The sequence below is a fragment of the Ochlerotatus camptorhynchus genome, unplaced genomic scaffold (assembly GCF_037179485.1).
Source record: "Ochlerotatus camptorhynchus isolate MF236.1 unplaced genomic scaffold, CSIRO-AGI_Acam_v1.1 ptg000574l, whole genome shotgun sequence".
NCBI lineage: Eukaryota > Metazoa > Arthropoda > Insecta > Diptera > Culicidae > Ochlerotatus > Ochlerotatus camptorhynchus.
The window spans coordinates 1,184,290-1,197,844 of NW_027041055.1; the positions used below are offsets into that span (position 1 = coordinate 1,184,290).

General features: G+C 39.8%; 1 protein-coding gene across 1 annotated transcript in view; it reads left to right on the plus strand.

The window, feature by feature from the left end:
* Positions 1-13,555, plus strand: part of LOC135713624 (uncharacterized) — a 54,071-nt gene that overhangs the window by 13,868 nt on the left and 26,648 nt on the right. Inside the window, exon 2 of the mRNA XM_065236766.1 lies at positions 7,344-7,590. Within this exon, the coding sequence (XP_065092838.1) occupies positions 7,355-7,590 (236 nt within the window). The 5' untranslated portion in view covers positions 7,344-7,354. The remainder of the gene's footprint in view (positions 1-7,343; positions 7,591-13,555) is intronic.

Below are 13,555 nucleotides of genomic sequence, written 5' to 3' on the forward strand. Positions count from 1 at the left end.
ATTGCCGCTGACCCCAAAAGGCCTCTGATCACGTCCCGGTCCATGAGTTTGATCGGTCGATAGGTAGGGTCCAGGCAACAATCAATACGAAACTAACGATTTTAAATTGGCTCACCACTTGACTAGCCTATTGGGCCCACGCAAATCGACTAACGTGCCCCATTCTAGTATAAATTTCAGTACTACACTAACCAACCAACTTATTATGCTACACCAACGTTTTGTTTCGTGAGATTGAAAGCCGGAATCAAGTGGACTCTGTATACATTGATTTTTCGAAAGCATTTGATACTGTTCCGCATAGCTATGCCGTGGAAAAGCTGAGACATATGGGTTTTCCCGATTGGATAGCCGACTGGCTAATGTCTTACCTGACTGGTAGGAAAGCATTCGTCCAGGTGAACTCAGCACGATCCAGGACCTTCTACATTCCATCTGGAGTTCCACAAGGGAGTGTGTTAGGTCCATTGATCTTTGTGCTCTTCATCAATGACTTGTGCCTGCAAATATCTTCTGGAAAGTTGTTTTTTGCCGACGACCTCAAAATCTTCAGAGTCATCAAGTCTGTTTTGGACTGTGTTGCTCTGCAGATTGACATCGATGCCCTTTCACGATGGTGCAAGGAAAATGGAATGTGCGTGAACATCAATAAGTGCAAGGTGATCACTTTTAGCCGTTGTTGGATTCCCATCAATCATCTTTACAATATTGACACTGCTCCGCTGGAACGTGTGCAGTCTATCCGTGATTTAGGAGTTATCATGGATTGTAAGCTTCGATTCAACGAACATATATCCACCGTTACTGCCAAAGCCTTCTCCGTTCTTGGGTTCATTCGCCGCAATGCATCTCAATTCACCGACGTGCACACATTAAAAGCCTTGTTCTGTGCTTTAGTGCGAAGTATCCTGGAATATGCTGCTCCCATTTGGGCACCGTACCATACATCTCAGGTGATCCGCATCGAACGTGTGCAGAAATCATTCATTCGCTTTGCTCTTCGGCACCTACCGTGGAATGATCCTGTCCATCTACCTGCATATCCAGAACGATGTCAACTAATTGATCTGGAACTGCTATCGGCAAGACGGCTGAAATTGCAGCGGCTGGTTATATTCGATATCGTCCAGAATAACGTCGACTGTTCGGATCTTCTCCTGCAAGTATCACTGAACGTTCCACAGCGTCAGCTGCGGTACTCAGCACTTATCGCAGTTCCCGCACATAGAACATGTTATGGTCATAACAACCCGCTCAGTTCTTGCCTCAGAGCTTTCAACAATGTTAGTGATTTGTTTGATTTTAATGTGTCCAAAAATTGTTTTAAAAATAGGATTAAAAACATAGCATAAGTTAAACTAGTCTGTACGACACTGTCGAAGACGAAGAACAAATAAACAAATAATAAACAAAAATACACTATGTTTGTATTGATTCGCTATGAAAGTTTGACACATAAAATGAGGGGTTAGTTGATTTTCCTATGTTTCGAGGGGTGCATCGATTAGCTTGGGACCGACAAGAGTACCAGAGCTGAACCAAAAAGTTGAGCACGTTTCTTCGGGACCTTCTGGTCTTAGAGTTACCTCTATGGTCCAGGTGTGGGAGTTGCCTTCCTGGCGTCGACAGCATTGGTACTCAGTACGGAAAACAAGAGCGACGGAAAACAAATAAAAAAAAAACAACCGATCAACACTCGTGTTTTTTCAGTTACTGTGGGGACGTCATTTATGATTAGCCTCGGTCCCTTTAAAATTGTTTCATTATTTATGAACGGCCCTTATATTTGAGGATGTCAAAATAACGTTTCACATTCATCTAGTGGTGTCCGATTTTTATTCGAATAATCGATTAATCTATTAACGAACCAAACAATCAATTCTCGATGAACATTTCAAATGGTCCTATCTGCTTTGATCGATTCTCTTCATCGACTTTCTCTTTTCATAACCACTGCTATGCAAACAGATTTCGCGCTAATTCTACCACATAGTTTGAAAAAGGACGTTCTTATCTAGCGTCCAAAACGTCAAATACAACAGGGAAAGGTTTTGCAGCTAAGTTATTAACGAAAGAGAAAGTCGATGAAGAGAATCGATCAAAGCAGATAGGACCATTTGAAATGTTCATCGAGAATTATTTTTAATCGGTTATAGGTATCATGCCGAGTAAGCATTAACTTCTATAGACGATCTTCACTCATCGTTTCAAACACTGCACTTTCATAGGTGGAAAAATAGCAACACAACGGACATCTCCGACTTTTGGTGTGATTGCTTCGATAAGACAGTACAAGATGTCGAATCTACCGAAGGGGCAGCATAAGCACACACAAAACTTGCAAAGGGGGGGGGGGGGTATTCGGGGCGTCCGTGAAAAAGGACACTAAAATAGAAAGTTTTTTTCTTCCGACTGTATAATATTTGTATTCTTCTTTGGTATAACCATTTCATTCATAAAGTTATGCTGATAACATGATATCTGATATTTGCAAAGGTTAATTCCGTCGTAATTAACTTAAAAAGGAAAGGGGTCCTATGAAGGGGCAAGACAGCTGTACTCAGAGTAAAAATATTTACTGCGAGTAAATTTGACTTGCCCATATTCACTCAAAAATCAACAAAGTAGTCTCGTATTTTTCATCATAAGAAGCTCTGGAAACAACCACCGTCTGACAGAATGTTTAATAAAATATATTTTAAATATTAAATATTTTCAATTAGGATTGAAATTTATTTTGCTTTCTAGGGATTGACGATCTTCGAAGTTTTTCGTGATGTGGTGGTGTGATTTCAAGACCAAAGAAGTTGGACTTTGACCTAATATTATGAGAAGATTATTTTAGCTCATGAAAATTAATACTCAACCTCTCAAAATCGATGTAAGAGGCTTCTTGTTCTGTGAAATTAGTTTCTGGTATGAGGAAACTCCACATTACTAATTATTTATAATTGAGGTGTGACCAGCAAAATTAAATTTACAAGCTTCCATAATGGAAGATCGATATAAATCTTCGAGAATATTTTGCTAGAAAAAGTCAGAGTAATGGTCAACTGTCACTAGAAAATTCCGTTGTTTCCCCTGATACTCTTAGAAAAAGACAGTTGAAAATTGTGATCAGAAACTGGTTAAATTTTCATCGCCTGGTGTTGTTGTGAGGACCCACATTTAGCACAAATGGAACATTGACAAATGCGGTCTTTTATGTAGCTGTTCATCCCAGATCACAATTGATTAGTTTTCATAGTTGATTCTATTCCGACACTTACATGAGCGATCGTCGAAGGGATGCAGGAATCCCTTCATCTCTTTTTTGTCATGCTATGTACTTAGAATTGTTCAAAATCCTCCATTTGGGATGACTGTAGACCTCCCTGAGATTACCCCTCAATTTTTACTTGAATCGTCCTAGTGACTGTCCAGAATCACTGTTGGGTTTGCCCGAAGTCCCCTCTGATATTGTCCGGAAGCCGTATTGAGAGTGTATGAAATCATTTTTGATAATTATCTGGAATAACCCCTAGGCTAGTTCGGAAGGGAGATTATCATAAATCCTTTTTTCGACTGTCCAAAATCCCTCTGGGACTGTCCTGAATCCTTCTTGGAATTGTCCATGTCACGCTCTGGAGGGGGGTGGGGGGGGGGGGTGGTCTCTTATGATTTTGCGACAAACAATGCATTAGGTATAGGAAAAACGTCACGAAAGAGGGAAGGGGGGGGGTTAATTTTTCCTCAATTTAGCGTGACATAATAAATGTATCGCCCCTTATGTGGCTGCTACTGTTTCGTAGCGTGCTAACGGGTATTCAATAAAAAATGAGAAAGATTTCAGTGCCACCCAGCGCTCTTGTGAGAGCATCGCGACTAAGTTGCATCGCGCGGCTGACCAGGGCCCCTTCTCCAATATTCATCGACGTTTTTAATAAAAAATACTGAATATGTTGAATTTTTTTTACTGGCTATATGACTGAAAAAATTCTCATTTTTTATTGAACACCCGTTATACGAAAGTACAATTGCCTATCCATTACCGAAATATCTTCTCGGTTAAGCTTTAGTTTTTAAGGGCACCGCTTAAAATGTTGAAATACGTATTACAAATTTACAAATGCAATTACGCCCCTTTGAAATGTTGTCACTGAATTATGTGTGCTTGACAGCATCGGATTCAACACAACAACCAGGTTGCTATGTGTAAATGTTGTTGAGTAATGCGAGTTACTCAGAGTAACTCAAAATTAACTCCGATTGTACTCATGATCGAAAGCTGTCTTGCCCCAAGGGTCCTATGTAGTCCAATGGATATACACTCAGGTCTTTTTTTACACGGGGGTATGTAACGTGTAAAAAAACCTACGAGATTTTGATTTTTCAAATGCTTAAATGTTTAAAAAAAATCGGATTTTGATGCCATTTGTAATAATAGCATGGTATGGTCCATATAGACATATTTTAAAAATTTCTGTATTTTTAATTTTTACCAAAAATTGTGATTTTTTTTTAAATTATGCAATTCGATTACCTATAGCTTGAAGCGGATAATGTGATTGGAATCAAGTCGATAGGTTGTATCGTTGTCGAGAAATCGTTAAAAACGTACCGTGTAAATCGCGAAAAACCATGTAAAAAAAAACCGTGCAAAAAAGACTTTAGTGTATAGCTATTTTTTAGATATGAAGATAGGTTTTTTTTTCTAAATTAATGCGGCATCTAGGTGGTGCAAATGACAATTTTTGTTACACTCATGACCAGTACTAACCTAAGTACTGCGAACTAACTCAAAATGCTTGTCATCTGGGAGCCGAGTTCTTTTAACGGGAGCCAAACATTCAAAAGAGCTCAGAAGTCATGTGGATGGTTACTGCTTGAACCACAAGTAAAGGTATTGCCACCTACTGAAAACAAATTAATAATTATTATTATGAAACTGTCGAAACATCAACCTTAGTAGGCGGATAATGTAAATCATCGAACGTGATGCTCGAATAAGTGTTTTTATTTGATACTAGCTGAGTGTGCCCGGTCTTGCTCGGGATTCAATATTAGCTTGAGTTTATGCGCCGATTTAAAACAAAAAGCATGTTATATTGTACGTAGCCCCCCCTCCTATTATCTAAGGGGCTACCCCCTATGATTATCTCCTTATATCCCTACACTCGCCCCCACATGCCTAATTTGGTTCCATTTGCTTGATTAGTTCTCGAGTTATGCAGAAATTTCTGTTTCATTTGTATGGGAGCCCCTCCTTACAGAAGGGGGAGGGGTCTCGAACCATCATAAGAACCTTCCACCGCCCCAAAAACCCCTGTATACAAATTTTCACGCCAATCGGTTCTGTAGTTTCCGAGTCTATAAGGGTCAGACAGACAGACAGACAGAAATTCATTTTTATGTATATAGATTTATAATAATGCCAAAACTGGGTGTTACGAATTGCTGAAACAAGAATTTAATCAAACTTTATAAGAGTCATGTGAGCTTTATGGGCAGGTGCACTCCCAAAACCATGTCTACGTTATTTGTGGAGCAGAGAAGGAGGAGCCAATAGTTCATTTGACAGCATGTATATACGATTTCGTGAGCTGTTTCAGCAAAACAATTTGAAGCTTCGATAGATTTTCAAGATGTTTTCTTGCTCACTTGAAAAAATAAATCGACAGAGTTCGCAATACTAACCAAAGAATCACAACGGACAGTTCCGAAAACGATAATGCAATTATCATTTTTGTTACACATGATGATCAAATCCAATAGCGATAATCTCCGATCATCATCATCAACTGTCGTCACTGACGATTCCTCATGTCAGGGGAGAATATATGCTAAGCTTGGGATTCCGGCCAATTAGAAAGTAGCTGTCTTCGGCAAAGTTGTTCAGATAATCAAAGCTTTTCGTATCGTGAGGAGATTATTTTAGATCTATTCCACGCGCTAGAGTGCATACAGTCAACTTGTCATAACTCGATATTGAAGGGACCATCGAGTTGTAGGATTATCAACTTATAAACTATTTTTTTAAGGCGAATATATATTACTCCTAGAGATGAACTAGCCTATGGCTAAAAATCTCTCAAATAAAGGAAAAAAATATATTACTCCATTTATTGTAATTTATGAATTTGAAAATAATTGATAAATCCATTAACAAAATATCTGGAATCGGAATCTGCAGTCAATATGAACAAAGGCTCATAATAACACTCCCAAATATTGAAAATTGTTAGGGTGCATGAAATATTTCGGCCATTTATCTTAAGAACACCTAAAACAATGTCGGACCTGTCTGCAATCAGCGTTTCTTAAACTATGGGTTGCAATCCACTGTACTTGGCGAAAGGAAATAACAAATGCAGTTCAAAACACGAAATAATTATAACTTCAATTCCCCTTTGCATCATCACTTAACTCTAAATTATTCTAAAACAAACCAGACCAATTTTCCAAATGCTTTAAAAATTAATTAAGGCTGCACACTTAGATAAATTCAAGTAAATTTAGGTGCTCTGAGACTGAGCATCAAGTTTTGACTAAAATTGAGTCATAACAGACGCCAAGTTCGGCTACTAACGTACTTTTCGTATAGTAACGAACTTTTCAGTCTCGGAGCACTTAATTGTACATGACATGCTTGTTTACGTCTCATCTTTAAGGTTAAAGATGGATTCCGTCACGTGTGAAATTAGTTCTTTCAGAGTGTGTTATAGATTCAGATCGTGCACTTTTCCATTGATAAAACAAGAATGATGGATGGAAAGCGCATTCGTTCGCGTAAACTGGGACAATACTGCACCCATTTCTGGAGCCAATGTGCCGCATTTTCAATTATACTTTCGATTTGCATTTAAGTTTGCATTTTGACTCTGCAGAGTAAGGCGAAGATGGAAACACTAACAGCCTGACTCGAACTCAGTCAATATGCTATATACATGCGTACCTATATGAGCAATTGCCGCATTTCTATACTCAACATAAATCGTCCTAAAACCGGCAGAGTACATCTCCTGCTTTACGGGTGGTTATGTGTACGACGGTTTTAGCTCCGTGTGCAGCAGCAGAACTTTATCAATTTGCAGTTTGATGCAGTAGTTGGAACAGTTCCAACAAACTGGACCAGTCAGATGCATTTTGAATGCAAATAAGTGATTGGTTGCTGCTGCTGCATGTTCTATATGTTTATAGTTTTGGTGCGTTGCAGATTGCGTCATCGATATAGTTCGCACGCCGATACATGATCAAATGCTATTTAATGTCTCAGTCGTTGGCCTGTATGCCAATTAAGATGTCAAGAACTTTTCCAATTTCGTCACTCATAGCTTTCAACATTTGAATTTCTCCCATTTCAGACATCGCTATAATGGACAATCTGCGTAATCTGTTCGGTCAGGTATCGACGCTGGCTTCCTCGAAGACAAATTCCACGGCGAGTGCCACCCGTTCATCTGGCAGTGCTGGATCACACAATGCCGGGTTGAACCTGCCGGGCGAGCGGCAACGGTCGATCAGCGGGGACTTTTCCAGCTTGGAAACCCACCAGAACCGGACCATGAAACAGCACAAAGCGGCCGACCGGGACAGCTACTACTACATCATGTAAGTAGACGAGGGCATATATTATTTGTATAAACGAGTCTTGACCCATAAACCACGAGATGGAAGATGCTATCATCGTATTTTATTACACGACTCGGGCCCAGCCTACACTATAGAGTCGTTAGTAATGGGCACGACGCGTCGTGATACGGTTGATTAGGTTTGAGTTCTTATTATTCCGACGTTCGTTGTTCGGTGCCTTTTTGCCTCAGCGGCGCTCGATGAAGCGTGGTGACTATACGAATGGAGCCATTCTCGCCCGACGAGTATGCAAACGGATTAGCACCTCGTAAAAACTTCTAGGCGTATCCCGTCTGTTTGTCTCTTTTTGTGCGAGCTTCGAAGGCACATGATGGTGACAGAAAAGTGTTGAATAAGTTAGCCACCACACCATGTCGCTTCAGATGGATAGATCCTGCACAGTAAAAGGATTTCGGAAGTTTATGGGTAATTAACTTTGAAACATCGACCACTTGCTTCTGCAGCTTATAACTAATAGTTTTATTATGCCTATGAGCTCATTTTTCAATGTGATAATTAAAGGATCAGCGTGCCGTCCAATCCATGGAAGTATAAAACAATTTATTTTCATAATGTCAGAAACGCACTCTGTAAAATGGTGTCAATAGAACGAGATTAATTCGCCATCAGCAGCGTGTCTGCGAGGCAAAATGTACGTTGCCCATTTGTCACTGCACTTGACCCGTTAGTCATTGCTGCCATTTGTATAAACATGCATGATGTATATCAACTGTAAATGGACACATTTGCATATACGGCTACCGAAGGCGGACAGTGGAAGGCTATTGGGTTAATGAATTATGATCCAGTTTGAATTTAATCTCACTTTAACATGTGTACGATGGGTGTTTGTTGTCATGGGGTGGCGTTGGAAAGCTTTTGTTTATCGGCACTATGTTATTCATTGTGAAAATTGGGGGAAAATTGATGGCGTAGCAAATGTGCTCACATGGTGATAAGGCAATGGATAAACTGCCTTTATGTAATCAGAATGCATTGCAGCGAATTATTACATAGTAGAATATATGTTTGAAACTCATTTATTTAATTGATTGATTTTAATTTTATGATGGTTGCATAAATGACGGTTTCGCGAAAATCGTTTGGACCAATAATCCCAATTATTAATATCATCTATCGGCCAATTGTCTCGGCACCAGTATGTGTTATCTCGAGAGCCTGATCATCTAGGAAGTTGTCGTCTTCAGTAAAGTTGTTTGAATCAGTGCTACAAAATATCGACAATATACTGCGATATTCAAAATTTCGCTTTGGTCATTCATTTGAGCTATCAGTCATCGTCAAGGCAAATGTCAGTAACAATGCTGTCAGTCAGGAACATGTGCAGATTTTTATATTGGCTAAATCTTTCAGTGACAATGACAAATCACAGCACTTGTTCGAATGTCTACGGCTTTCCCGATTATAGACATATAAGTTCAAAATGTTTTCACTACGTGCCGTTAATGTACACGTAAACATTCTGAGGATAACCCGTTCTGACGATACCCATATTGTAAGTTATTTGAAACGTTTTTGGATACAGGAAATCACTGTCTTGAAACCCAACATTACATTGGACACATTTTTGCGGCCTCCACTCATCATCCCCATACTGTCAAGTAAAGAATATTTATATACACTCGAGCGCCACGCAGTGAAAAAAAATTGAACTTATCTGTTTTGCATTCAAAAAGTTTGTTTACCAATAAAACAATCTGTATGTCATCTGGAAGGCCTGGATTATGGAATCTCGAGATATACACTCATATTCTTGTTTTAGTTCAAACCGTATTTTCCATACATTTTTTTTTTATTTTTTAATTGGAAACACTGTAGCCTATACAGGCAATTTTTATACGCACTAGTGCCAACAACCAATACGAAACTATCGATTTTAAATTGGTTCACTACTTGACTAGCCTATTGGTCCCAAGCAAATCGATTAACGTGCCCTATTCTAGTCGAAATTCTAGTACTACACAATGTTTGTTTTGATTCGCTATGAAAGTTTGATAGATAAAATGAGGGGTGGGTTAGTGGATTTTCCTATGTTTCGAGGGGTGAATCGATTAGCTTGGGACCGAAGATAGTACCAGAGCTGAGCCAAAAAGTTGAGAACGTTTCTTCGGGATCTACTAGTCTTAGAGTTACCTCTATGCTAGTGCTGCGTAGTGAGAACATTGTGAACCAATTCATCTCCCCCCAGATTGTCGGAAGAACTACTGATGTTAAAAAAAAAGAAAAACTGCTGATGTTATAAAAAAGTGATCCATGAAAATGTAGTCTCAGCACTAAAAATGAAAAGAACAATGTCCTTCGAAAGAGCTGCTTAGCTATTAAATGGATTATAACTTCGGCCTTCATAATGACCCATTTGGCCTGACGTACTCCGGCCTATCGTACTTCGGCCTAATTTATTTCGGCCTAAAGTCTTGACAACCCAAAAACTGTAACTGGGTAACAAGATTGAATTTTGGAAAATGGAAAATTGCAGTATGAAGTTCATTTAGAAACCTTGAACCTGAAAAAAAAACTTTGGGATCTGTCTTGAACTCGGATGTAATTACCGGAAAAAATTACAATATTAATTAATTAATTTATCTTTATTAGGGAGGCTTTCAGCCTTGGGCTGGTTCGCCTCCAACGAATTACAATATAATTTCGATCAGAATTCGCATAATTCAAATGTTATTCCGAATAGATTTTTTTTTTTTCTTTATTTTTGTGATTTTTAGCCGTAGGCTAGTTCCGAATTCCGAATAGAACTTCAAGGGAATCCTGAAAAGTATTCTTAAGGAATTCCGAGGAGACTAGGAAGTAGTTCTCAATAGAAATTCAAATACTTTGTGAGGATTGATTGTTAATTTAAACGTGTGAGTAGAATTACATAATAATGCTCAAGAGAATTCAAAGGGGATGTACACGAGAATTCCAAAGAATCTCTGAGAAGTTCACAAAGATAATTCAAGGGATATTTAAAATATCCAAAACTCCACAACTCCAAGTAAATTCTGACAAGCGTTTCAAATCAAAGCTGACAAGAACTGCCAAGGAATTCAGATTTAAATTTCAAGAGAACTGTGATTCAAAAGGAATCTGAATCTTAAGTTGATTAGCTTCCAAAGGAATCCTAGGTAGGATTTAATATTTTCGACAGCGCCTAGATAGGCTATACATCACAATATAGGTTGTAGTGTGAACGGGATATAACTCACCACGAATTTATTCGTGCATTACCTAGAGTCTTAGACAGTTTTTGTTTCATGATAAATCGTCAAGTTAAAGAAAAAGGAAATACTCTATAGATCGATATTAAAAAATTTTTATTCTGAAATTTTGCATAGATTTGGTTAAATTGTGCTTTTAACTAAGGGTGGCCATCTTACCCCGTCCTCTGCTTACTTTGTTTCCGTTTACTTTTGTTTTATTTACCAGCAAACAAAAATGCATCGTGCAATTGAGTATCCATACCATTATTGGCCATATCCGGACATGTTCCGAGCGACCCCAGGAATGTAGTTGGATTCTGACTTGAGCCAGAATCTATCGTCTTCATTCGAAATCATTGGCGATCGCATTGAGCTACCAGGATAACTTGGTTATGTTTTTAAAATTTTGTACATATTTTATCTGAATCTATAATTGGGGCACATCACAGGTAACCAATAAGGTAAATAAGTGGCCCTTCCTGCCTCATACGGCCTCATCAGAACATGCAAACACGCGTATAAGCCTTGTTCAGCTGTATGTAGCCAAATAAAGGAAAAAACGATTACTTGGGATCCATAATGCCATATTTGGGAGTAATGGATTACTTCAGCGAATTGATGGTTTTTTTGTGATTTCAGAGCTTTTATTTCATGACCAATCGCAGAACTGTTCAAACAATTTTGGTAATTTCTGAATTTGGAAATTTTATCCGTACTCTATTTTTGTGTGTACTTTCTTCGCGTGGGGGAGGCGTCTTGATTGCGGTATCCAAACGCCTAAGCTCCTGCATCGATCTTGCTCCAGTTTGCACTTCTCTAGAGCAGCTGTGGGTCAAAATAACGACGCCGCGTAGATCAATAAGTATTGGCGCTATGTATCTACCTCCAGACCGGAAATCTGATTCGAGCAGCATTGCAAACCACATCAGTTCGATTGGTACCGTGTTCTCTCGACTAGAACAAAACGACCTAGCTCTGGTATTTGGTGACTACAATTAGTCTGGGCTCTCATGGAACGTTCCTGCAAACGATCTTCCTAGCAATGATGTTCTTCGCTCGAACATGCCCGCATCCTGCTGTGCTCTCCTTGATGGTTTCAACCTGCATGGCTTACACAAATCAACTCGATACTTAATAGCAACTCTCGGCTGCTTGATCTCGTTCTGGCGAACGAAGCTGCAGGACTGGAATATTCTATTCTAGAAGCCCCAGAGCCTTTGATTGGCATCGACACCAATGATCCTGCGTTGGAAGTTTCCATCAACCTATCTGTTCCTGTTTGCTACGATAACCCCCCTGTTGATGTACATGAGCTCGACTTTCGTAGAGCAGATTTCGTCGCGCTGAGTCACTCGCTTGCCCAGGCAGATTGGCAGTTCCTTGACACGTGTTCATCTATTGATGAAGCCGTCAACTACTTCGCTGAGGTCGTTGACCGGGCAATAACTGATTCTGTCCCATTGAGGAGACCCTCTACCAAACTCACATGGTCCAATGCACGACTACGGAATTTGAAGCGTCTGAGATCGAAGGCCCTCCGTAAATATTGTCGTACTCGTAACCCATTCACCAAACGATTATTTTCAACAGCGAGCAACGAATATCGCACATATAACCGTATTCTCTACAAGAGCTACACAAGGCGTATGTAGGCTAATTTACGGCTTAATCCAAAGCAGTTCTGGTCATTCGTAAATACCAAACAAAACGAGGAGGGGCTACCAGTCGAAATTCACCTGGGTGATAGAATCGCCAGCAATTTCCTTGAGAAATGTAATCTTCTGGCAGAACATTTCAAAAGCATTTTCAATGACACTACGGCTTCGATGTCCCAAGTTGCTGAAGCGGTGAGGGACACTCCCAGTGATGCTTCAATTTTTCGATTACCTCGGTTACAGTAGACCTCATCCAATCCGCCATCAAGAAGCTGAAATTTTCTAATGCTGCTGGCCCTGACGGGACCCCCTCGATGCTGTTCAGAGCTTACAACACCGCTTTCGAAGCTGTTCAATATTTCATTACAGCAGGGGGAGTTCCCTACGCGTTGGAAATCGTCATTCTTGTTCCCGATCTACTAGAAAGGAGACAAGAGAAACGTCGAAAATTACCGAGGGATCACATCACTCAGTGCCTGCTCTAAAGTTTTCGAAATCATGAATGAGACCGGATTGATCCTCCCAACTGGTTGCCGATCGTTCTCCGCGGATGATGTGAAGATCTATGTGATTTTCGTAGCTTCGCCGATTGCTTGCGGCTTCAGCACCTAATCGTTACTTTCGAAGAGTGGTGCTCAAGAAACTATCTCACGTTGAATGTACAAAAATGTAATATTATCTCATTTCTTCGCAAGCTGAAACCAGTGGCATTCAACTATACGATAAATCACCAACTTCTGCTACGTGTGGACAATGTTCGTGACCTAGGAATCACGCTGAACTGCACCTTAACATTCAAGCTTCATTACTCGGGCATCGTTGCGAAAGCTAACAGGCAACTCGGGTTTGTTTTTGAAGATCGCTGACAAGTTTCGCGATCGTGCCTGTCTAAATGCTCTATACTGCTCTCTAGTGCGATCGATCTTGGAATTCAACTCGGTAGTATGGTGCCCGTATCAAGCAGTTTGGATAGCGAGGATTGAATCTGTTTAAAGGAAATTTGTTCGGTATGCCTTTCGTCACCTTCCTTGGAATGACCCTGTGAACCTTCCGCCGTACGAAGATCGTTGTCAACTC